Source organism: Nestor notabilis, unplaced genomic scaffold (assembly GCF_000696875.1).
Source record: "Nestor notabilis isolate BGI_N333 unplaced genomic scaffold, ASM69687v1 scaffold28893, whole genome shotgun sequence".
Classification (NCBI taxonomy): Eukaryota; Metazoa; Chordata; class Aves; order Psittaciformes; family Psittacidae; genus Nestor; species Nestor notabilis.
Window position 1 is genome coordinate 3,036 of NW_009922830.1, and position 25,602 is coordinate 28,637.

Sequence of the window (25,602 nt, forward strand, 5' to 3'; positions counted from 1 at the left end):
TTCATGAAGGCCTTTTTAAGAGAATTTTATTTGAGTGGTTCTTACAAAGATTGTTGCAATATGAAAGTCTTTGTTTGATAGAAATATCAAGCTGTCTTGTCAAACACACTGAAGTAACCCAAAAATATATTTCAGAGCTCACAGAGCTTAAAAAGAGCAAAGATTATATGCAACCAGAACAAAACACGTGTCTGTATTTCCTACCCATTTTCAAACTTGGCTGAAATCCTTCAGCTGTGCCCCACTGCAGACATAGAAACTTATCTGGAAATGCAGAGATCGTTTTGTTTGGAAACTTAGACACACCTCACACAGTATTTACAGAGAAACTTTTACAGATACATTAATCAAAAGTTACCATCAAGAAATAAAACCCTTCAATCTTTCTAATTCTTACCAATTATTCAGCACAAAGCAAGCTGAGTGGCTGCCTAGAGTCAGCTTTCAGTAGCCTGTTGAATCTTCCATTTATACAAAACACTAAATATGTCCCTTCAGAACGTCTACCTCTGATATTAACCCTTAGCAGATCACCTACATTTAGTGAAGTGTAAATGTAATTGCTGCATTAAAAGAAAGGCTTTGTGAAACATTAAAAATGTCATTATGTCCCATCTGCCTTTTACAGAGAACTTGTTTTCTATGAGCTACTTCTCAGTTCCTATGGATCACCTTAGTCAATGTACAAGAATTACAAGGCAGAACAAGAAGTCAACAGCTTTGTATACAGTGGAAATGCTAGTTAGGGAGAATGAACACACTGCATTTCTGCTTACTTCATTTTATTTTTAAAGGTAGCAGGAAGTGTACACAAAATGACATTAAATCCTTTCCTTTAGTTTTATCTAAATAAAAGATAACTCAATCTTCCTCCAAAAAATAACTATGTACAAAACTGACTAAATCCATCTTCATCGTCGAACAGGAACCAGTAGTTGGGTTGCAGTCATAGAGTCTGGGAAAAGGCTATGGTACGTTGGAAGAGGTACATACGCTGCTGTAATCATTTTACCTGATCAGAAGATAGAAACATAAACATCAGTATTCGGCCATTTCTGCAGTTTAACAGCTCAAGGTTTCTCTGTGTGAAAGCCACTCACCTGCAAACCACCTCCCGTGCAACGCATTTACAGCTGCAATGGCAGCGGCGATCGAAGGACATTTGACGTACACGTTGCCCTGTAATACAGAAGGGTCAGAGCTGTGAGAAGCCTGAGGAGGGTCCAGCATCTCCTGTGCTGAAGAAAAGGCTGTGGCAGAGGCAACTCTGTTGCTCCACCCTTACCACGACCACCCCGTAACGCAGAACGACGTGAGAGAACAGAGCAGCAGGACTTTACTGATGAGTTACACACTGTTAACCTTGGCACGAAACTTCTCTGAATAGCAGTTTGTAAAGCAGAACAAACGTGTGCTTGACCCAAAATGAACAAGCAGTGATTGCTCACTTGCTCAGACAACCCTCCACGGAGAGCAGCTAATGGCTGGTGCAAAACAGAAGCAGGAGGAGTTTGGCTACCTGTGCTGCAGGCCAGGCCCCAGCTGTGCAAGTCACCAGCCTGAACCACACTTAACTGCACAGGCAAGTTCACAGCCTGGTTTATAAAGGGATGAAGCACTCTCCAGGCTGGAAGGATGTCTGGCACTTCGAGGACAACCGATACTGTAATTCTCCTACATGAATTTCAGCATCTGCCTTTCTTGAACAAGGACTGGGACAAAGGGGTAGAACCTCCCCCACAACAGGGCAAGAAGAGCCTAAGACAGTATGTACCATGAGTGACAGACTGATCTTTTAACTGAGGTTTTCCACCTGCACCTAAGGCTCCAAACCAGCCTAATTCAGTGCACTGCAACACTCCCGTTCAAGGCACAGCCATCCAGTTATGTGTATGCATTATTCTGGCTGCCTGCTTAAAGAGAGACTACTACCAGTAATTCTTGAACCAGATCAGATTCTAACTGAAACAAGATTTTACAGGAAAAGAATATATTAAGAAACAGAATCCAGTCTTCTCTTTAGCAGCCTCTGCGAGCCAGGACTAACTCTTCCCACTGTGATCGAACTCATTCCTTCTCAGTGGCAAACTTGAGATCAGGGGCTGACAGTTGAGGCACTAAGCAATTAACACACAAAGTTGTTTTCTCAGCCTCCCCCTGCAGGGGCATCCGAGCTGCTGAAGCCTTGACATGAGATACTGCACATAAAGCTTGAGCTTTCCCTAACGTATCATAGTCTTTTCATCCACACCAAATCCCATCTTCACGGCTGACTGACAGCCCTTAGCCTGGCAAGTCTGGGAAAGAGCCCCGAAGAGATGGGATATGGGAACACTCAAAAGGTAACACGACCAGAATCTAAGCCTGGAAAACGGAGCAGCACAGTGGGAACTCATGTTCAAAGACAGGATTTTGAAGTATCAGTGGGTATTTTATATCTGGGTCACCACCATGCTACTGTGACAGAGGGGACTGCATTAGCCAACAGCTACAGTAGCTGTAGTTTTTCCTTTTAAACCAGATTTGCACCTTCATTTGCTCAGAACTTATGTGAGGTATGTTGAGGGCTGTTGCGTCTTTGGGCTTGGCAGGATGGTGGGTTTTGGAGGGTTGTGTGTTGGGGTTTTTTCTGCTGTTGGGCTCTACCTGTCAAAGGACACTTCGTTTTCTCTGAGGTAGTAACAGCTAATACACCACATCTGCCTCCCACCAGCTCAGCAGTGCCACACAGCAGTGATCCTCATGATTCGGAAATGCAAGGAAAGACTGGATGTGGTTTTATGGACCCCACAGCACCTCATCTCCAAACTAACAACTCAGGAACCAGGCATACCTGAGCTGAGTTTTTGTCTACATAGATGTGGATAACTCCTCCGTGTTTGTTACATTCCTCAATCACATCATCTTTAATTTCTGTATCCCAGCCAGCTTCTTCTTCACTGTAGGGGGTGAAGGAAAGACAGGACAGAGATGAAATTGTTATCATTCAAAATTCACCCCAAAACCCATCAAAAAACCCTCTGCCACATTCCAATCCCTTACTCAGATGTTAAAGTCATCAACAAACGGCAAACAGAAACAGACCATGATAAATCACTTACGTCTGAGGATTAAACATGTTGGAAAGCTGGAAGCACTGTGTTGCAAGTGGTTGTACTGAAGCAGCTGCAGCCAGAACTGTTGTAATGGAAAAAAACAGTAACAGATCTAACAGTAACCTGCTCTGCATGGCTCCAATTTAAATGAGTATATTCTGTGTTTTAAAAAATCACAACATTCACCAAGAACAGTTGTAACTAAACAGAAAATTGAAGGCAGAAAAGCCAATTTTGTAGCTAGACACTATCTGTGATAGAGCAATTCTAAATTAATCAATACAGAAAATAGCACAACTGCAGCTGAAGCTGAGAAGTGAACAGTTAACCCTGTACATGGGTTTTGGCAGGTCTTCAATGTAAATATTTAAATGCATCTTGAATGCATCTAAAACTTCTGCCCAAGTTGTGTGCCAGCAGCACCTCCCGTTTTTATTCCTCATGGAAGCCAAGCAGGATGAAGTGGCACCACCCCACTTGGCTCCACAGGAAGGGACAGACCTTTCAAAAACAAGTATATCCCTACTTTTGCCCCTTGGAAACATGTAACATAGGAAATACTTGACAACTAAATGTACAAATATTTTAACTGTGCCACAGCTCTGTACTCTTTGCTAGTAACTATGAAATTATTACTTGTCATTTATTGTTGCTCATCATCACAGTGCACCTACTGAAGGTAAGCACTGCCCTTTCCACCGGCTGTAAGCTTCTAGTAATTCACCTGAAGTAACAGCCACCTTCTCTCTCCATTCAGGGCTGCACAGCCAGGGTAGGATGATGCCTAATCCAGGGACAGAGACCCCAAACTCAAATGACCCTTCTATTCCTTAAAGGCAGAAACAACCCCACACCCAAACCCACAAACAAACCCACACTTTTTTAAGGACTAAGGGACGGATGGGGAGCATTACTAACACTGAGGACATGCTACGAAGAAAAAGTATTTAACATACATTGTGTTTTCCAGTCAATAATCAGACTGAATTCCTACAGACACTAATACAACGCAATTTCTCAGGCTGTTGCCAAACTCTACACCAGAAGCATTTCACTTATAAACGTCTACAACAAAACCCACTGGGGACAAGTCACATCAAATGCTATTTACCTTCATTCTGCTGAGATAGTCTCGTTTGCAAATCTAAAGAAAGAATACACAAAGTTTGTTAGTGTGTGTGCATTACTGTGTCATCACCTGCCAGCCAGGCTGTACAGCTCTATTTCTGTGGTTACGAGCTTGTTCAAGCACCACAACCCACTCTCACTGCTCCTCTCTAGTTGTGAGTAGTTCACTAATTTCAGCTACTCAGCTGGAATATTCTGTACTCAATAGAAATTCCATAACCACAGAGGCAAGCACATTTCAAAGAGAAACAATACCTTAAAAGCAAAGACATGACCGTGTCCCTTAATTCAACATAGCATTTCCACCTTGCCTTTGCTGCGCTTGAACTCTGTAAGATGTATTTTGTTCCATGAGAAAATAATTACAGCAATTCTTACAGGCATTGGGAGTTTGGCATCTTTACTAACAGAAAGCTTTCAAGCAAAGAATTGTCCAAACACCACACTCTGAAAGCTGTCAGCAATTTCAAGTAGAATAAGGTGGTGTTTCACCTGTTACCTGTCCAAATAAATGTTATAATGACACAAGTTACTTTGGTGTTTTTCAAATGCAAAACATTTTCAAGTGTTCAGAACATTTAATTTGCCCAAAAAAACCCCACAAATTTCTTGTTTAACAACATGGAGCTCTCCCAGTTTGAAGTAATGGGAACAGACAAATGCAGACTTTCTAACCATTTGCAAGTATGACTCAAATACTTGTCACCTTTAAACCAACAGAAAACTCCACAATGCAGGAAGTGTCAGCATAAGCCCCTCACTTCCAATTTAATTCACACAAATTCTAACTTAGTTAGAAGATTAAAGTTAACCATTGTCTTTTATTCACTTGTTTAGAAAGCAGTTGGACCCAAGTAAGCTTCCTAGCTTACCTGGAAAGACCCAAAGCTGCCAGGTATCCTTTGGGATACTTTTTCCCTACTAAAACCTCCTCCAAAACACTTGGGAGCCAACATGAATGAGTATTTTTGCTCTAAGTATAAGGCAGTGAGAGCTCTGCCTCACTGAGGAAGTCTTCCTCATGTGCCTTCCCAAGTGACTTCCACAGATCTCCATGTACTGGGAACTATACTGAAAACAAGAGATGGAAGGAGTAAGCTCGGAAGGCTGAACCATAACAGGAATTGGCTATGTTTAGCATGTTTTCCACAGGGATCTGAACATAAAGAAATCCTCAGCTCCATGGAGTGATAAATACTGGGGAAGACTGTCTTAGCCTGTATTCTCTGCAGAAACAGCACCGATTTGGCCAGATCTGTAGCTAATTTCACCTAGTTAATCACTACCTAAACTTATCTGCAAGCATTTTAGAAACATTAATAAACCCCCAAATCTCCTAAATCCCTCAGGTTAGACGAGGACAGAAACATCCCCCTCTGCAATTCTGACAACTGCACACGTACACCCTGTACAGCTGAACTGTGTCAGTGTCAGTCAGCCCAAGGCTCTACAGCCAAATGCTCCAGGACACCTGCACCAAATGTGGCAAATCTACACAGATCACCAGTGCAAGCTCTGTTTAGAGCCTGGAGCCAAATCTAACACATCTGCTACCAGCACCTTGCAGGAACAGGTCTGACAGGTTTATCTGAAACATAAACACTGTTCAATCAAGTAAATGAATCTTCTTTTTGCTCAAGATTGAAGAATGATCCTCTCTCCTCTCGCTTCTAAATTCACTTGGAATTTAGGAACTCACTGTTACTCTTTACTGTCACCTCTTAATCTTCCCTACATGCAGCTTTGAATAGTATGTATAAACTAAAATTAACACATCTGTCAAGTTAGGATCAAAGTACCTTTCTCACTACGTTCTGTATATATAATCTGTTCAGCATGACTGCAAAGTACATGCTTAGCACAGAGAAAGCAGAAATATCAATGAAAGCATTTTGTGTCATAAACCAAAATGAAGTTGCATCTTTATTCAAAACACAACTAGCTTTTAATAAACTACAGCCTGCCAAGCATTCTTCAGTTTTCAAAGTAATTAGTTACAACAGAACAGCAGATCAGAGAGAGGTCATGGATGATGACACCTATTTGTCCTCTACTGCAGGCACTATCTCATCTTTTTCATGAACAGATAGTTCCTTCCCAAAAGTAAGGAATATTCTGTGTCACGAAGCATGAGAAGAAAGTTCTATAGCCTCCTGGTTATTTTAATTTCCAGATTTTCATATCATGTTTAGTGAAGAGCAGAAAGTACAAGCTACAGCTCTTTAGCTTCAATTCCTTTTCCTCCTGGAATCTTCTCCATTGGAATAACCTTCAAGTCTTCAGGTCTCCTGTAAAACTAGTTCTTTAGTTTTGCTTAACCCCTCTTGAACACAGGTGACCAGAACTGTTCATCAACATGGACTTTACATCTGAGCTGCTCAGGTGTGCTACTTTGAGGAACACAGCTGCCCTTCCAAAAAAGCAGCACACTGACAGCTCATATTCACTCACTGATGAACTGGATCTATTTCTTCCTCTTTGCTGTCTTTCACTGCTAAGCTCCCAGGCTATACAACTAGAATTTGTTTCAATCCTAAAAGGTGAACAATGTACAACACCCCAAGAATCCCTTATCAACAGCTCCTCTGTATTTACTCACCTCACTCATACTTTTGTTGACTACTGTTATTCATGTAAATATTGAAACAAGATCAGCCCAACACCTGAATTTTGGCTTCAACAACAGCCTCTGACCTTCCAAAAATGACAGTTCCTCTTTCTTTGAGCCAGCTTTTTCACACATCTTGTACTTCCTGTACTACCCACTTCTAAAGTTTGGTAACTTTCTAAGTGATACATATCCTTGTGCAGGAAAGTCAGTTTTATCAAAGACTGTGAGTCTTTAAATGCAATTCACCTGAAGTATGCTGTGCTTTAATAATATTCTCCAGTATACCCATCTTTAGTATGGCTTTTGAAGGAGAGAAGTGAAGACAGAGTAACAGGACTGGAAACTGGACAGGTTGTGGTGTTCCTCCTTCAAGTGCAGGTAATTTAGATGTTACAGCTATGTACTGTATCACAGACTTAAAATATTTACTGACAATACCAGATATCAAACCTCATATTTCATGGACCTATTCCCTCACTAACTTGATGGGAGTTTTCTTACTACATTCAGATCCTACTTTCAGCTTTGCTTCTACCCTGTGAATGATTTTTTTTTCATGTTCCTAGCTTACCATCCTCAAATTCCAAACTTTAATGACCAGTGTCCCCACTACAAACTGAGGCAATGAGACTCTTCTGGAACACTTTGGGAGGATTTTTTCATACAACCTCACCCCTGCTTCCTTTTTGTTCTCTTCAGGAGTTGGGAAATCTTCATCTATGCTTTCGTGTCTTTTACAAGGCCTAATTCAAACTGACTTAGTAGATAATTCTCATTTTTACTATTTCCCAAACTAAAAATATGGGTTTATTATAAGTCCTTTTTCCTCTTCTTCATAGGCTCTGAGCTTATTCCTTATTTCTTTTGAGGTAGTTAATCACCCAGTTCAGTGTGGAGCCCATTTCTAACAGGACTGTTTCTTCTTTCTGTGGAATACAGATCCAATATAGCATTAGCAATTTGGAACTGAAGACACTTTTTACATCCTCACTGTTCAAACACCCAAGTTCTTAGACCAGATGACTCTATGGCCTCGCTTCTTCAAACACCACTTTAGAAATCAGAAGCCTTACAGACCTGCTCATCCTTCCATTTAAACTTGAGCAACTCATGATCCCTCAAGTCAATGGTCATTTCTATTCTCATCCGTAATATCTTCATTACTTACCAAATTGAGTTTAAAATAGCATCCCCTCTTCATGAGTCAGTGAGTGTTTGATGAAGAAATTTGTCGGATATCACATCCAGGAATATCTGGGCCCCACCATTATTACTAGCAATTCTTCTCCAATCTGTATCAGGGAAGTTAAAGTCTCCCACAATGACATAATTCCTGGTAGTAATTTTCTCTAACAAGAGTAAAGAGATCTTTAATCCATAACCAAATCTCACTTTGGGGATAGCTCATGACTATGGTAGTAAAAAGCTTTATCTTTTTTCCAAAGTTACTTAAGTTGCACGTCTGCATTACTCCTTTTGTACAATACAAGTAGAATAAACACCTCTATTTCTACCACTTTCATTTCTAGTTACTGAACATGCACATTCCTCAAAACCCTGTATATGGCCTTATCATTTTTTCCTCCAGAGCCATGTTGTCTCACACTGATTCCATGCTATCCCCTAACAGTTCAGCTGTGTCAAACATCTTCACCCATGTTCCTGATTTGGGGGTTTAGATTTGTTTCTAATATGGGGGTGGGAAAAGGATTGGTGTTTTTATTTCTCATTGACTATACTTGTTTCTAAGCAAGACTGTCACACCATCATCACCTACATAAAAGGACATCTAGCTTTAGTGCTGTTAACTTCTTCCTGGACTTGATACACTTTTTCCTTGCCACTGTGTCTTTTTCATCTTTTTCTTCTCAAATAGGAAAAAACCTTATTCCTCAACCTACACTTCTTTTTTAGTTGCCAGTTCCTTTTCCTTCCATGGGTGTATCTATAGAGAGTCCCTACTGTATTCTTCTAGCAACTGTCTACAGCTTCATGTGTATGCTCTTTTCAAAACTGCACCTGAACAACTTCAGTAACATGATTCAGGTGTATCTTAAGTCTGAACCACTTCTGTCACAAACTCTGCTGGAGGACAAACAGAACAATGTCCCCTGCTCTTTGCTGTTTTCGTGACACATCTCTCACCTTCCAGCATCTAGTTATTTGTGACACTCAAGTCTTTTCTACTGCTATGACAGTTTCGTGCCCTTTGTTCTTGTATTAATAAAAAATTACAAGAAGAAATTCCATTCTGTAAATTCCTCAACTCCTGGGTTACTCATTGCTCTAGTTCTGAAGCCCTCCTGAAGAGTTTGCTGTTTAGGCCAGTTATGACCTAGCAGCAGCAACCCTATCTTCAACCTCATTCCCTCTCACAACATAAGGTCTCAGTAACACTTCCAACATACCCACCTGCAGAACACACAAACTATAGCCAATTCCAAGCAACACACAAATTCCCTTATATACAGTGTCCTTCCTCACCAGGACACACACTCTATGAACCTAACACTACAGCTCTGTTTTTTCAGAGGGGTCAATGTCCTTCTAGTTATAAGCCTGCCATTTTTAACAGTCAACATTTGCACTGCAGTAGAATTAGTACAGGGAATAGTAAAGATAAGAGATGAAGGGGCTGGGGATGGATTAAGTGAACTACAACAGATTTGCAAAAAAATAATGCAAGGTGTATCACTCCTAAAGCTGTCATATACTGTCACTGTTGGAGTTCATGGATCTGCACTGTTTTACAGTTTGTAAAACATGTTGCAATACCTACGTTCCCATTTTGAAAGATCACCATATGTATATAAGCGCCTCTTGTCTCAAAACTATAAAGCATAAAAGTATTTTTGAAGAATAAATAGGTAATTTCTTACCTGCCACAGCTCCAAATGCCAGAGACCCGCTCATCTGCAGTGCCTGCTGTGCAGCTGGGGGAATCTGCAAACCAGTACCTACAAGAGAAGATGAATGTAATTTGTAGAAGCGCTTTTCACTCAGGGATGCAGAAATCCTACTCTTGTTAAAAGCTTAAAAATACCATTTCATGCATTTAGCATAATATTCTGTGGGGTGTGTTAATTCCAATCCTGCAAACTTCTGTATTTTCCCACATTTCCTGTTAATCATAACACATACCTTCTGCAAGTCTTGCCATCAACTGAAGGCGACCAGTTGTTCCCAAGTCAATTCCAGTCCGTTCCAACTCATCACTGTCCAAAAATGAACTGGCACTGGAAGCGTCAGTGCGCTCAGTTACGTGCCCAACTTTCATTGGCCTACCAGCCAGCTCAAATCCATTGAGTTGTTCCAAGGCCTTTTTGGCACACTCGGAGTCTGAGAACTGTAGATTGGAAAAACATCAATTCAGCAATACAGTCTACAGGATTCAGCTACACAAACATGAGAAACACCAAGTTTTAGATAACAGTAACTACAAACTAACTTAAGTGTGCTTCATGTTTTCCATTTAAACCAAATACATACAGGTTTGGATATTTACTTTCCCAAATTTAGATAAGGATTATTACTGTTGAGGCTAGAGCATCCAGATATTGCAATCAACACAAGACATGGCTGTGGCTCTCTTCCAACACCTTCCAACAAAGAGTCACCTCCTTTGTAACCTCTAACTGCCATGCATTTACTGGCTATTCCTAACAGATGTTCTATTTTATGCTGTGTAACATCTAATTAAATATATAAATATTTTGTCAGTATTAAACTCATCAAGTATGGGCTATATAGTTCCTTCGGTTTAATTTGTCTCCAAGTGCCAGAGGACCCATGACAAAATGCCACATCAGTCAATAAACCCAAGTTCACAGAATTATGTATCTGAGGGTAAAGAGGAAAGTTGTTTTCAATTGCAAGTTGAAAATGCCAGTCTTTATTGACTATTATCTTTACCTACAGAAGACAGCACTGCTTTATCAGGCACTGACACAAAGTACATTATTCCATCCTAAACATATGCATTGTTCAACCACAGCACCCACAGAGAACTGGCAGAAACAAAGAAAAAGGCCACTGCTGCATGTCCTGCAATGTGACATTTCTAAGTTGAGACTTAACAGAGATTGCTAAGGAGGCTTCCTACTACATGGGAAGGTTACATTAAGAATTGTCTAAGTAGTCTGACAATACCAGTCATACCGTAATAAATCCATATCCTTTTGAGCGTCCAGTTTCACTGTCCATCATCAGCTGAATGCTTTCAATCTAAAAGTAAAAAGAAAGCTATTTACTATCATGCCTTTTGGAACAAACTACAAAATATCAAACCAAAAGCTGAATACAGCCCTGCCCCATATACACAAATGGAAGTGACATCAGTTCCTCATTCCTTCCTCTAATCAAATGAGTGTATAGGGAGCTGGCTATGGACTTTGATACTAAACCAGCAGGGTGATGCACTATTTGTCCTTTATGATCATCTACAGGCAGAAGCTTGGTCCTGATGCAACATTCTAGCACGCAAGGAGCAAGCAGACATCACCAAACCCTATCCAGAACATTATAGTCATGGCATCTCATAGGCTGAGGAACTCCATTTCACAAGGTAAGAGAAGCAGTTTGCATGAGTATGACCAGGAGCTTTAAGAAAAAGGTGCATATTTTAAATAATTATTGACATATGAGCACTTTTACATTACAGTTCTCAATTTAAAACATACTACTAAGTCTTCCATGAGCCATAAAATGGTCTTGGGAAGAGACAGCAACACAGAATTAGGATGTGAGAGTTAGACTGGAGTACATAGAATCAGTAGAAGAAAAAACCTTCACTGCTCTACAAGTCAGTCTCCTAAACTACATTAATCCTACTGCTAGACCTTGAGAGGAAACAAAACAAGGACAGGTGGATTCAAATTTAATAAACTGCTGCAACTTTCCAGGCTTCTTCTGAATTCAAGAGCTACACATCCTGAATCTGAATAAAGCATCTGAAAAGCACTGTTACAGTATGTATGAGGCGAGGTTAATATCCAAAAATAGTATAAAAGGAACATCAATGGACTTGATGCATCCTTATTTTTTTTCTTCCATCACACAGCATCTTAAGTATATTACTTCTTCCCTACCTAACAATGATATACTCATGACACCTTAGTTAACACAACAGGGTAACATTTATGATGACTCCACTGAAAACTTCTAGTCTCTGTACGAAAACATATTACCATGCTGTAAAGTGTGGCTTAATGATCAAGAGTGAAAAGGGGCCAGTGGCAAACTGTATGGGACAAACTACCAATGCATGTTCATAACACGAGCTAAAACTTAAGCAAAAATCCTCAGAAACAGATGAAACTACTATATTCACAGCAAAGAGAGCTCAGATCCCATCCTGTGCTTTGTGCTTTAAGCTGTGAAACAGGGCCTCCCATTCACAATCATGTCAGGGAAAATATTTACAAGCTGCAGAAGCAGGATATAATGTAGGAATTTGTGGGTTTTTTTGTTTTGTAATTTTAGGTACTCACTGAATTCTCAGCTCTCCTTCATAAAACCTCCCATTCAAAAACCAGTGGAGCACATTACACACCAAGGTTCTCTCCTCCAATACTAACAATGTATTTAAAGCTTTGTGGATGTACAGGAACAGAAGAGCAGGAAAAAGCAACAAATGTTTTGCAGGTGTGAAGCTGAATTATTTCCAGAAGCTGCAAGTACTCTACAACTAATCTGGGTTTTTAAGATAAACTACCACCAAATGAAAATTTACCCTGCCAAATGGCTCAAAAATTCCTCGCAGCATATCTTCAGTTATGTTGAAGTGTAATGATCCCACATAGAGCCTCATAGGACCAGCACTGCCCTTCTGCAGATTATTTGCCATTGCTGCTGCTCTGTTTTTCTCTGCCTAAGGAAAAAAGAAAAACCTTCTGTAAGAATTTAATAAAATCCTTTAACATTAGCAGTACACACCTACCAGATACACCAAAACATAAAAGCTGGTTTATAATCTGCATGCTAACCACTGGACTTTAAAACCTACAAAATCCAAGCCCATGACCCAAGTAGAGAGAGACAACTTCCAAAAGTCTTCAAATTGAACTACTTCATGCAGAATTCTGGCTTCTACCTAGTGCATTAACAATTTGGTTTTTACATATGCTGGAAAGCATACAAATATACACTACAATTCTGAACACTATTACTGTTTCACTGTTACTGTCTTCTTAACTTCTGGAGTTTCAAAACGCATTTATATCACTTTGAATTCCTCTAATTTGCCTGTCAACTATGGGAAAGTCCATTTATCATTAGCTTAAACAATCATTTTTGGTAAAGTTTTCCAAACATTCAACAGTAACCGAATTTTCCAACAGTAAAGTCTTCCTACAAGATAAAAGAGGCACTGCTCAACATGAATAAAAATGACATTTACAACTCCTTACCTGTGATGCTTGTACTATGATTGGTACACCCAAGACTCTCTGTCCAGTTAATCCTATTGCCAGTGGCACTGAACTAACATCAACGAATTCAACATATGCAATTCCCTTTGAACGCCTGGAATTCCTATCTGAAATCATTCGCACATCCCGAACCTGAAAGGCAAGAACAGAAATCCTGGTAAAGAACCTGATGCAGTCCATTTTTCCAGTAAGGAATTAATAACCAATTGTTTGCCATGTCCATGGTTTTGTAATTATGCTGCAAATCTAGAGCAGCATAAAGCTATCTCAAACACATTCCAGAGACAAGCTAGCATTAAAAGCTGCTACTGCAAGTCAAACACAGCATGCTACAGGAAAAAGGACAGCACAATACTTGCAGCACTGTAACACTAAGCCAGACCCTTGCAGCTGATGGAACAAGTCAAGTTTTTCAAAATCAAAAGTTAAATAAGTTTTTAAATGACAGGAAAACTGGCAGAACTATCTGTAGGAGAATGAAACATCTGGAAAATGAAGCTGTTTGAATCAGAACTGCATTGCCAGGGTTTGCATCACATGCTGAGCAATGAACTCCTGTTAAATTATATTTTCATGTTCAGAGCCTCTAAGAATTAGTTGCTCATCATTGATTCCCCCTTTATCCTGTACAGGAAGCTCCAGAAAGCCACTTACTTAGAATTCTGTAGAATATTAATCTGTACCAGGACATAGTGAGGAAGCATTTGGAAACATTTTAACCTCCCTATTAATTACCTTCCCTACTGTAGAGAAAAATTCTTCCAGGTCTCTTGGTCGAATTCTTGCAGCCAGCTGCATGCAGAATACTGTTCGAGCATCCCTCTCCTCAGGAGTAAGATTATCAATAGGTTCTCTGGAAAGAGGAAAGTTCAGTTAAAAAGTAATACGAATTAACTCATCTCTGGACCATGTATGAAACTTTAAATAACCAGTACTTTAAAGTCTGGTGTGGCAAAAAATTCCTGCCGTATTAAAAAAAGGGCAGAGTCAAGAACTGAAGAGAATGCCTGGTATTACTGTAATAATACTTATTTCATTAACACAACTAAGCATGCTTCAACTGTAAGCACTAAATATGACTGGAAAAATATATATTAAGTACAGAAGCCCCAAGTAAACAGAGGTGCCATTTTGCTACTATCCTGAAGAGGTAACAGCACCCCTAGGAAGCTTGCAGTCAGAAAGATGAGATGAAAGGACTGGAAAACAAAGGAAATGTTGGAGCCTGCACTGTGTTTCCAGTCATGTAGTAGGTACTTACAAATATTAAAATACTGAGAATACACAAGAGAAGTTTAAACTAAATTATCTAAGGAAGAGTTTGTTAATAATTAAAAAGAAACAAAGCAAAATTGGTTAAATTTAACTGCATTAGTTTAAGAGAATAATCTCATTAGCAGCAATCTAAATCCAATTCCCTTAAATGAGAAGCCTAAGAATGGATAAGCACCTCCTGGATTTCAAAGATACTTGGATGCTCTACAAATAACATCACTACATACTGGATAGGAAAAAAAGCATTTGTGCAGTACTTTTCCATTCTGTACTTAAGATTCTGAAGTATGATTTAGCAAAAAAGTTAATTTAAATCACAACAGGAAAAAGCTTGAGAACACAGAAACACAAAAAGCAAAGCAAGGTATATTTTGCAACTGACATTATTTCAAGTGTGCACTGTTACTGGGGGAGGGGAAAAGAGTTTGACATGGGGAGAAAACAACATCTTTTCAATGCTCTCCTCTTAGGGGCTATCTGAATGAAATCCAGCATTAGTTGTGAATGTAAGCTGGAGAGCAAGTAATCGTGCATTATTTCACCATGACTTTTCCAACTTGAACTGAAAGCACAAAGCAAACCAAACCCCACCACAAACATGTAAAAATTCCTACCTAACAGGGCTCTTGTCTTTCCTGAAGGGACTTTTGCTTCTGGAGCGCCGTCTGCTGTGAAGAGATCAACAAGATTATTAGAAAACCTTCAAATACATCAGTCTTATTTTAAGCAGATGCAATAAAAAGAAAAAAAAACTTAGCAACCTTAATTTGATGCTGTGAGGCAGACCAATCTTCCCTCTGATGGCACTGTTGAATTTTGGACCAGAACTACGGCAAAAGCAAAGACAGATGTTACTCACTGGAGTATGTAGTTCACCACCTCCTGTCTGTGCTCCCACTCCAATGAATTACTCACCCAACCTCACACCTGAACTTGTGAACATTTTCCACTAGCAGCACCCTTCGCATGCGTAAGCTACGTGCAGCACTCCAAACTGTAAGGCACAGGCTATGCTTCCTGCTCAGTTTCAACTGTGTCACAAAATCCCAGAATAGGCAGGACTCCAAGGAAGAATCAAACCACGGGTCAGCCATTCATGGAACATTTGCATGTGCAAACTGTTCTGAGCTACAGTCACTGCTGTAATCTTCCTGACATGGCTTTTTTTTGTCCACATATATTTTCTACCTACTGCTGACTGCAAAGCAGCACCTTAACAGCCTGGAACTCAACCTCAAGAGTTTTGAGCAGTTTGTGGTGATGACAGGACTATTCTCTCAAGTGTAACATTTTAAAACAGGAGGTTTCATGAAATTTAAGGTGCAAGTGGAAAGCAAAGCAGCTCCCTGCAGACATCTGCAAGGGACACAGTCATTAACACTGTCTCAGCTTGAGCCACATGGTGCAAGTATGCAAATGCAGCTTCCTTCAAGTAAAGTTCTTACTAGGACATCAAAACACAGAACCATCTAAGCCAGCAGTTAACTTTATATAGACATGTCACCACAGAAGGAATCCAATCTCCTGGCTGAAGCTAATTTTAGTTCTCCAGGCGTCACAGAAGCTATCAGAACACATGGCAATCTGCCCACTGCTTCCACAACGAGGACAGTCCTCTTGCTAGTTACTGTGGCACAGGGTAACAGTCTGTGGCATGAGTAGAAAGATTCAGCCTATCTTGATCTCCCTGAACTTGATCTCCTTGTAGATACAAGGCAAAGAACACCACCTGTTCATGTTCCTCCTGTACATCCACTGAACAGCAGAGGCACTGCTCACAGTCTGAATGCTAGGGACTTAGTCTTTCCATCTGCAGACTTGATTCTTTCTGCTGTGGCTATAAATTGGTATGAAAACACCCTGAAAGACACAGCAGGCTGAAAACATTAAGTAGTCTTTCACAAAATCCATTTAAGCCAACCAATTTGTCTGACAGACATCATCTTGCTACTCCGTGGAGCAGGACTGCTTATAGTTAAACTCAGCATCCACAAGGAAGATGATCATTTTTAAACATGTCATAACACAGGTGGAAGTAGTAGGCCAAGACCTAAAACCATGCTGGTCAGGTTAAAGCAGGGGAACTATGGTCCTGTGTAACACTGGAAAAAGAATAAAGAAAAAAAGACCATTTAGACACTACTTATTAAGACAAAAGATGACACAAAACCAGGCACATGTTGAGACAAGGTCACTACTCATCAAAACCAGACTTTTGCCTACGATAAATTACTCCATTTCCTACTCCAGTTCAGACAAACGAAAGCTGAGTGTTTCCATTCAGGTTCTCCAATGTCCACCATGCATCTTGCCAAAGCTGCAGCTGGAAACGCTGGTACTAATTCTAGAGGCTGGCTTCTTAGCAGAGACAGGCTTACTGTGCATCTTCACACCTCCTGATGTAAAACAAGGCGTTCTCCATTTCAAATGTAGCAAGACAAACCAACGACAGCGTTCCAGATTATTAACATGCAGACAACTAAGTGATGGTCAATAATCAAGAGCATGAGTTTAAGTGAACAGTGAAAGAAATGTTTTAAGTACTTGTTCAAACGTAATAAAAACCCCTGAGAAGATACACAAGAACAGGTTTCTCAAATACATGCACAACTTCCAAGGGAGGAAAAAAACCCGCAACCCACAACAAACCACAACTCCAAAAAATCTCTTTTCCATTTTAACTCTTGACAAATAAGTACTACTTATTTACATGACTACAGGAGAAACATTAAAAAGCCAGCAAACTGAACAGACCACAGGAACTAAGTGAGCAAAAAGCTGCCTGGGGCAAGATGATGGCCCATGTTACCTTCTGAAGATCCAGCAGTATTCCGTGGGATGCATTTCTTTGCAAAGCTGTCATCTCAGGGGAATTTTCTTATTTCCTCCTACTGCCTAAGAACTCTTCCCAATTGTTGCCTAGTTCCTGCTATCATATATGGAAGCACCAAGTCACACGCAACGTATCTTCATGTCTAAGGGTTACTTTCTTCATAAACAAATGCACCAAGTCCTGTGGATATCTAAAGCACAGCTGGGTACATTGTTTTCCTATGTCATGCCACCTGGGCCAGGGACAATAGTCAGGTTATAAAACAGCCAGGAAAGTTTAAGCTTTCACCTGCTCAGTCATACCCAAGACTCCAACGAAGTCTCAGACAAGGCAAGCTTTGGCTGAGAAAGCCCAGGAGAATCACGACGAACTTTTAGTCACCATGTAGTAACCTTATTTTCACAGCAGCTGTACCCAAGTGCTTGGTTCCAGAATAGCAAGAGGACAGTCGAAGTGACTTCCTCTGTATGTTAGCAGTAGCTGGGATTTGTCAGACAGATGTCTAAGCAAGAATACCTGGTCAAGCTCTTTTTCCTAAGAGACCTAATATAACTGCAGAACACTTAAGGGGCAGGATATGTGAGAAGAATAACATTAAAACCCCCTGTGAGCGCTAAGCAGTGCAAGTCAGTCACCCAGTTTTAAAAAATTAAAACGGGATCACTATCTGCTGCTTGAAGAGGACAAATTCAAAATCCTCAGGTTCTCTGTGGCACACTCTTCAACTTTTCCTATATTAGACTTTCTCTTCTCACTACTGCAGACACTTCCACATCACCCCCAGCAGCCAAAACAGCTCCACTTAGAGATAAGAGCTTGAAAAAGGGCCTTTATAAAGCAGATTATAAAGATCACAATGAGGAGGAAGAGTAAAAATACAGCCACAAATCATTTTGAACTAGATGCTGCAGTCACTGCCTGCAGTAACACCAACTCAGAACTGTCTCAACAGCCCCACGAGGTGAGATTCCAGATATAAATTCTCCAGCTGGCCTTGCCAGTATTCTTTTGAAACACTGATGTAGCTGATGGCACTGCTAGAGAGACAGAGTCTTCATATGGGAGCACTGGTTTTGGTAGATCCAAAGGAGGCTGCTGATGTAGGAGGCTTCATCTCCAGAACTTGTGTCTCCCTGAAAGTGCGTGTTACACAGCTGTCAAAGGTGAGTCTCACACAGGAAATGAAGTTCTCCCTCATATCTTCTGGGGTCCTTCTCCTTCACACCTTCCGAGCCAAAACTACAATTCTGGAATCACGTTAGCATGTGTATGGCTTCAACTAAATCATCCACAACCCGTAAGTGAACAACAGCTAACTGCTGCCTATGCAAGCAATGCCCCTGGGATACACATGGCTGCCCTATACCAGTCTTCCACTAAACTACTTTAAACACTAAAATTCTACTTGGTTAAATGAAAGCAACAATTCAGTAACTAAAGCAGAGAACACAACGCTGCCAAACCAATCATTACAACCTCATATCCTCAGGGGATACTACGTTATCTCACCTTTCTGTTCACTATCTCCTAATACCAGAGAAATTGCCCAGAACAGTTACAGTCAAGTACCGTAACAATGCAGAAGATCCCTCACAACCATTTGCCTTCCTGGCATAGCATATTTGCATTCATTAAAACAGGCATGGGGTTTTGTAGTCGTGGCCATACTTTCAAACTCTTCTTGAGGAAATCATTTTGGAAGACTGGAACACTGAAACCCACAAGTTTCTCTAGATGAAGAAAGCCCTCTGAGACAGCTAGGAGAATGCAGCAACTCCTAACCAAGTGATAAAATGAAGGACATCTTCTCCATGCAACCCCACACTGGAGGTGACAAGACTGGCAGGCTCCATATCTGGAAGGCTGAAGATCTTTTATCAAGGTCCTCTGTGTACAAGGCAGTCTGGAGCCACAACAGCAGCACTGGCAGAACCCAACAGCTACTGCAACATTATTGGTGCCAAAGAGCTGCAGAAAATGCTCCAACTGTGCACAGTTGAAATCTTCAGTGCTGAAGCCTGTAGCAGCTTTACAGGGGCTGATGGGCCTGTTACCTGAGACAAAGTAAAGCTGGGCTGATATGCTCTATCATCCCAAGTGGACAGGAGGTATGGAAGCACAGGATGCCACAGCCCCTCAGAGCCAGGAGCTGCACTAGGTTTTCACTATTTTGAGCAACCTGGTCTAGTGGAAGGTGTCCTTGCCCATAGCAGACAGGTTGGAACTACATGAACTTGAAGGTCCCTTCCAACCAAAACCATTCTGTGATTATGAAAAAGTCAACAATCAGGTGACTTATAGTGCAAAATGAGACCCTGAGACCTCATTTTTTATTTGCATTCCAAGAAGAAATGTGTTTCCCTAGATTGGAATCCAGCTGCCTAGGAAAACATTCATGTGCAGAAAGCTGTACAAGCCTGTAATTTCTCAGAAGGTAAACAGTGTCTTCTCTATCATCCTGAGAAGTTTCTCCACCATGGATGGCATTACATGCCATGATTAAAAAATACATCCTTTTCTGACATGACCTTGCCTTCTCAGAGTTGACAACAGTTGGGATGAGACCCAGACAAAGGCAGACACAAAAAGCAGCCTTGGGTGATCAATGAAAGCCAAGCACACAGCCCAGCTCTCACTGGTTTTCTGCAAATAGGTGATGGGGAGTAAACGGGAGGGCAGGAATACGGAACAGCAGAAATACAGAACAAACACCAGTGAAAAGATGGGTTTGGAGAAATGATTTGCAGCTGTCAGGAAACTACCTACAGCAGAAGTGCTATCAAGACAAATACTGACAAGAAATGAAGAATTCTTCTAAACAAGTTTGAGAGAAAGCAGGGCAAGCATGCAATGTGTGGGCATTGCTAAGACAAGATGCTTCCAGTTTGGATGCATAAACACAGAACTATTTATGCAGTAAGTGTTTATGAGCAGCAACCCAGGTCTTGTAAGCCTGTTAACTGAAGCCAGTCTGCTCTTCATTTCTGACAGTTAAACCATCAGGTTCATACACTGAAGACAGAGAGGACATGTAGAAAACTTGCTCGTTATTTTACTTCTCTGATGAACCTTGTTTTCCAGAGAGCTGTAAACACCCCTTCACTTGCTTTTGCATCTCTGAGTTCAGGTAGGAATGCAAACCAACACGAAGAACTGGCTATGTTACTGCCCTCCTCCTCTTCACTCCCTATTTATTGACACTCTCCAGCCCTAACCTCTCACCTTTTCCAAGATGACTAGCAACCAGTATAGAAAGCAGAGAGTGAAACTTCAAGCTTCCACATCATACACTGGAGCAGCACACATGCAACCCCACATAAATCACTTACTAGGGACTTCTATAGCGGCCTCTGAATCTGCGATCTCTGCTCCTGGAACGGCTGCGTCTGCGTTCTTTGCTTCTGCTCCGTTTTCTTTCCCGGCTTCTGCTCTTTTTCCTTTCCCGATCTCGGCTCCGTTTTCGTTCCTTGCTTCTGCTCCTCTTCCTGTCATGGCTTCGACTTCGGCTCTTGCTCTTTTTTCTCCTGAGAAAGAAAAACACACCTCTGGTTACACACACAGCTCGGTGTTGCTACTTATCTCATATTCCACAGCTCTCCTAACCTGATGGCACAGACACTGACAGGAAAAGCTTTCTACTTGTTGGTATATATACAAGTTTCTTTTGGTGGTTAAGCGTGTCAGCAATCTCTCCAATTTATCATGAGCAACAAGATGAAGCGCTCAAAAGCACTTTTTTATTTAAGATTTTCTAATTGCTAAAGAATACTCCCAGGAAAAGTAGAAAGACTTAAAAAAATCATTCCTGTACATAATAAATGCAGTACTTCATGTGTCTTTCAAACATAAAGTACACCATCAAGATGCTAAGAATAAACTGTATTCTTAGAGCAAAGTAAACCAAGACACAATAAAAGTAAAAAGGAAGAGACAAGTCTGAGGAAAAGAAAAGTTTTCCCCTGACACTCCCTGACATCAGTCTTCACATATTGCCTAAGAGTTTTGCTTCCTACTTGCTACTCCCACTCACAAGCCACTTCCTCTTCTAAGTCTGCAGCTCTTACAGGTTGGAGGAAACTGCAGATCTTCATCGCTGTAACCATTCAGTTGGAAAATTTAAACTTCTTTAAATCTCTAAGTCAATTATACCCCACATGAAAACCACTGAGCCACTATCGCTCTACTTCTGGGTTATTTGCAGGTTTTTTATCTCTCCATCTCAGTCTCAGACCATAAAAACTTACGTCTCCTAGTTTAAAAACATATACCTGTGTATGCATACATAAAACATATGTTAAACAGATGCTCAAGCCAATTACTTGAAGTAATTACTACATTTGGGGAATAACCAATTTTGCTGCTTAACTTCTGAAATACACAACATCCTTTGCTACTGAATTTTTCTTCTCCTCCTTTTGGGCCTTCAGATTGCGCATAGCATCTTCTGTCAAAGTGGTCACCCAGGCACCTAACAACTTTTTATGCCACGCGCCCCCCTCTTCAAAAGGCTCATCCCTGTTACTCTCTATGGCCATGTATATACTTCTAGTGAAGTCAACTCAAAAACTGAAATGGAGAAGATGCCACAGGAGCAACATTTCTGAACAGACATAAAGGTACAACTACGAAACTAGAAAAGGAAGTGAAACTCCACACAATGACACTGCAAGACAGCAGAACTCTTGACTTTCTTCTCTTTTAGAATAACTTTCTTTTCTAAACGTAGTTTACTGTTTTTCTGAATTGTAAAGACAAACTCTGAGCATTCAGGTCCATCTTGAAAATGCAACCATGAGAAGAAAGATAACAAATGCCACTGCTCTGGTTTCAGAGAGGCTGCAGCAACTAATGAAATTAACTGAAATACATTCTACTATTCTCATCATTCTACCACAAATCAAAGGTCAGAACCATTTCTAAGATTTAAACCCCACTGCTTTTCTTTCAAATCCCAGTTTCTGTTTTGAGACTAAGCAGCTAAACAAGCGCAGAGTATTACGTATGTTAAAGTCATATAAACGTAGAACTTAAAAACATTAGGAGCAGCTGCTTTTGGTGGGGTTTTAGTACTCAGCACGAGGCTGACGTTCACAGTACTGTTCAGAACACAGAAATAATCAATTTTACATTATTAGATTCCAACTTTAGATTTGGAAAATTAGATTCCAAGTCTGCTGGATTTGGACTGCTCGTTTCTCTGGAAATAAATGTTCTTTAGATCCCCATCAGCATTGAATCTGTATGATTTCAGAAGATGACAACAACACATGTGTTGACATCTGAAGTGAGCTGTGTATTACAGACACACACTCGTTACTGTTTATTCAACTATCAAACTGACAATTATTCTTCCTACACAGAATCACAGAACAGTTAAGTTAAACTGAAGAGGTCAAAGTCTGCTCTTAAGTTAAGCAGAGGCTTAAATCCTTTCTATTTATTTGGAGTATATGACTCTTACGCAAAGCATTTTTCCTCAAATTTCTGATTTGATTCCAGACAGGTTGGGTCAGCAGCAGCGTAGAGACCCTGGAATTATGCTCGCTGAAGAAGCTGGGCTTGCACTCTGCTTCTTTAAAAAGGTTACACTAACACTTCATAAAGTTTAGATTACAAACAAAGAACTTGCAAATTTGTGTATGTGGTGGGAATAGAGGGAAAGGATCCAACACCCCAAAACCTTTCAAGGTGGCACTGTTACATTTAAATGCTTTCAACTGTTCCAAATCACATACAATTCTACACCAAATCCATTTTTAAAATGCAAAATCCACTGTTAACGCAACAAATCAGAAATTATACATGGTGAATGTACCACACCTGTACTTATCTGATGCTACTACGAAATGTTTCCACACTTTTGATGACATCAGTGACAAGGGAGTAACTACTTTTGTAAGCAAAAAAAGCATTTCCTAATCGCTGTAGTTGCAGCACTTGCAAACACCAAGCTTTTCCATTTTATACCCTTAAACACTACTGCCATGCATTGGCAAGCTTAGAAAAACCAGCAGCCACCCCCCAAATGCAGAGAACTGAGAAAACACTCACTTCTTGCTGCGTTCTTCGTGGCCATTGGCACTGCTCAATTTGTTCTCATCCTAAGCAGGGTTGATAGAAGAACATCATGAGGACGAAGCGGAAACATTTCAAGTGGTCAAAGGGTAATGGGAATAGGAATAAGAAAATACAAAACAAAAATTTTAATACTAAATTACTTGTTTGCAGTTTAATGTGGAAAGATTTAGAAAATTTAGATAGGCATATTTAACCACTTTGCTGCTTATATTTAAGTCATACAATTACAAAATACAAGACTTACATCATTTAAAAGTGTGTATTAAATTGTAGATACTTCCTTACATGGTTTAGAGAGCAAGTTATCCTGTAGAATTCAGCACTCAAGTGGTTAACTGTTATTTCTATAACATGTAAGAGGAAGTTTCAGGTTTGTGTTTGTGTGCCCCTCTGATCAGTACCAAGGCTATATGTCTGCCTAAGCCCCGGTGGCTACGCTAGCAGCAGCCACTATGGATTTCCTGTGACCGATGCCATTCCCGAGATCTTCGCTCATTTTCGTTGAAGGGTTGTAAGAGCTTGATGTCACCTCTGTCACACATCTCGCCCTGAAGCAAACAGGGATTCACACTGCTTTAGTAACGTCGACTCCCAAGAAAGTCATCAATAATCCACCAGTCCAGCCTAAACATTCCCTATTTCCATACCTGTTTACATGGAAAATATCCATGTTAAACCAGGACACAAGAATTTCAAACATAACAATTTACAAATTTCTCTTCAAGATTTTAACGTAACTGCTAAGTATTACATAAAATAATTATACCACTTAAAACTTACAAATGCTCATCCAAAATTCATGACATGGTTGTAATAAACACTGCAGAATAGACTAACAAGAGCTGCTATAAAATTTATATACTTGCTTTACAGTTTAATCACATCACTTACATCAAAAGTACAATTCCTAAGCGACTTAAACTGAATATACATTTCTTGTGAAACCAGTGCTAAAGCATGCATAATGTTAACACTTCACCACCATTTGGTGAAAAACAACAAAAGACAGTATTCATTTGCTGCTGCTCTATGGGAAAGACATCACTATGCTCATTGAGAAAAATTTTCCATTAAAAAAAAATGGACATTTCCTAATTCACAACTTGGACAGAGGAATACAAGAGCTCGTTTTAGAATGACAACTCAGACTGTGATACTGTCTTTTATGTGCTAAGAACATTCTATTCAGGGATCCAAGAATTTCCATCAATTCGTTCACTCAGCAATGGATTTTCATGTGCCCTGTTAAAAGATTAACCACCACCAGCCTTCTGCATTAAAAGCAAGTCTCACTCTTCTTGCACCGAGCAGACTGTTCAAATATTTACTTGCCATGGGACTGGTGAAAAGGTTATTCTTGGAACCCTGCTGTTTTCCCAAACCACTGCATTCACCTTGTTGCTATACCAAACTGGACCTGGCAATTTTAGGAGAGGTTTTTGTTTTCTTGGTTTTGGTTGTGGGGGGGTTGTTTTGGTTTCTTTGTGGGTAGTTTTTTTTGTTTGGTTGTTGGTTTTGGTTCTTTTTTTGTTTGTTTAAACCTAGGGGACCACGGTACAGCGATACGTCACTCAATTACTACCTTATGATTGACAGTTCACACTGGAATCAAAGGTGAATTCATGGGAGTAGAGGTGAGATATCGTTAGGCAAGTCTACAAAGAGAGATAGATGGGCATTTATTCATCACGCTGAAGTGAAACTACTGCACAATATAATTACATTAACAGCATATATTTACTTGTAAGTTACATGTAATGCATCTCCAATAAGAAAAATCATGAGGGCTCCAGGGATGTTAGTTTACAGTTCAGCAGTAGTTTCATGAATAATGCTAAATTAAGGTAAACAGGACCTCACTGGCAGATTTTTCTCACCTTCTTGTAAGGAGCTTCAAGCATTGCTTCAATATCAATATCATCAGCCATTTTTCAGGATACCTGAAAGAATCAGCAAAATCCACTTGAGAATGAAAACACCCTCGTGCTTTATATTCCAAAGGCTTTTCCTTAAGAGGCCATCAATGCATTGGCTCAAATTCACAGAGCAGTGTCTCAGATGACATTTCCAACAAGAACTGGAATGAAGCTTTGCCCAGCGAGATGAGAAAGAACGTGACACAAAGCAATTACAGCTACAGACAACAAAGTGCTA

The 25,602-nt window shown here is 40.3% G+C and overlaps 1 protein-coding gene across 3 annotated transcripts; it reads right to left on the reverse strand.

Annotated features, from left to right (window-relative positions):
• Positions 1 to 25,377, reverse strand: RBM39 (RNA binding motif protein 39). Of its 3 annotated transcripts, none has more exons than XM_010011829.1 (17): positions 25,326 to 25,376; positions 23,422 to 23,471; positions 20,700 to 20,894; positions 15,299 to 15,364; positions 15,152 to 15,205; positions 13,998 to 14,115; positions 13,242 to 13,394; positions 12,566 to 12,703; positions 10,993 to 11,058; positions 9,976 to 10,180; positions 9,714 to 9,791; positions 5,721 to 5,738; positions 4,203 to 4,239; positions 3,102 to 3,179; positions 2,834 to 2,939; positions 1,101 to 1,179; positions 1 to 1,012 (listed from the first exon to the last, which is right to left on the reverse strand). In XM_010011829.1, the coding sequence occupies exons 1-17, from the start codon at positions 25,374 to 25,376 to the stop codon at positions 912 to 914; spliced, it is 1,593 nt and encodes a 530-aa protein (XP_010010131.1). In that variant the 3' UTR covers positions 1 to 911. The 3 variants fall into 3 exon arrangements, with proteins under 3 accessions (XP_010010131.1, XP_010010132.1, XP_010010133.1); XM_010011831.1 differs by lacking the exon at positions 5,721 to 5,738 and having other exon boundaries at positions 10 to 234; positions 885 to 1,012; positions 3,102 to 3,177; ... (1 more) ...; positions 15,152 to 15,202; positions 25,326 to 25,377; XM_010011830.1 differs by lacking the exon at positions 5,721 to 5,738.
• Positions 25,378 to 25,602: the final 225 nt, after the last annotated feature.

Excerpts from the sequence above, each read along its gene's own strand:
- RBM39 (XM_010011829.1), bottom strand. The coding sequence starts at position 25,376 with ATGGCTGATGATATTGATATTGAAGCAATGCTTGAAGCTCCTTACAAG. Across the intron at positions 15,365-20,699 it reads GGCCGCTATAGAAGTCCCTA|TTCTGGTCCAAAATTCAACA; the intron begins GTAAGTGATTTA and ends CTTTTGCCGTAG. Across the intron at positions 14,116-15,151 it reads AAAGACAAGAGCCCTGTTAG|AGAACCTATTGATAATCTTA; the intron begins GTAGGAATTTTT and ends TCCTCTTTCCAG.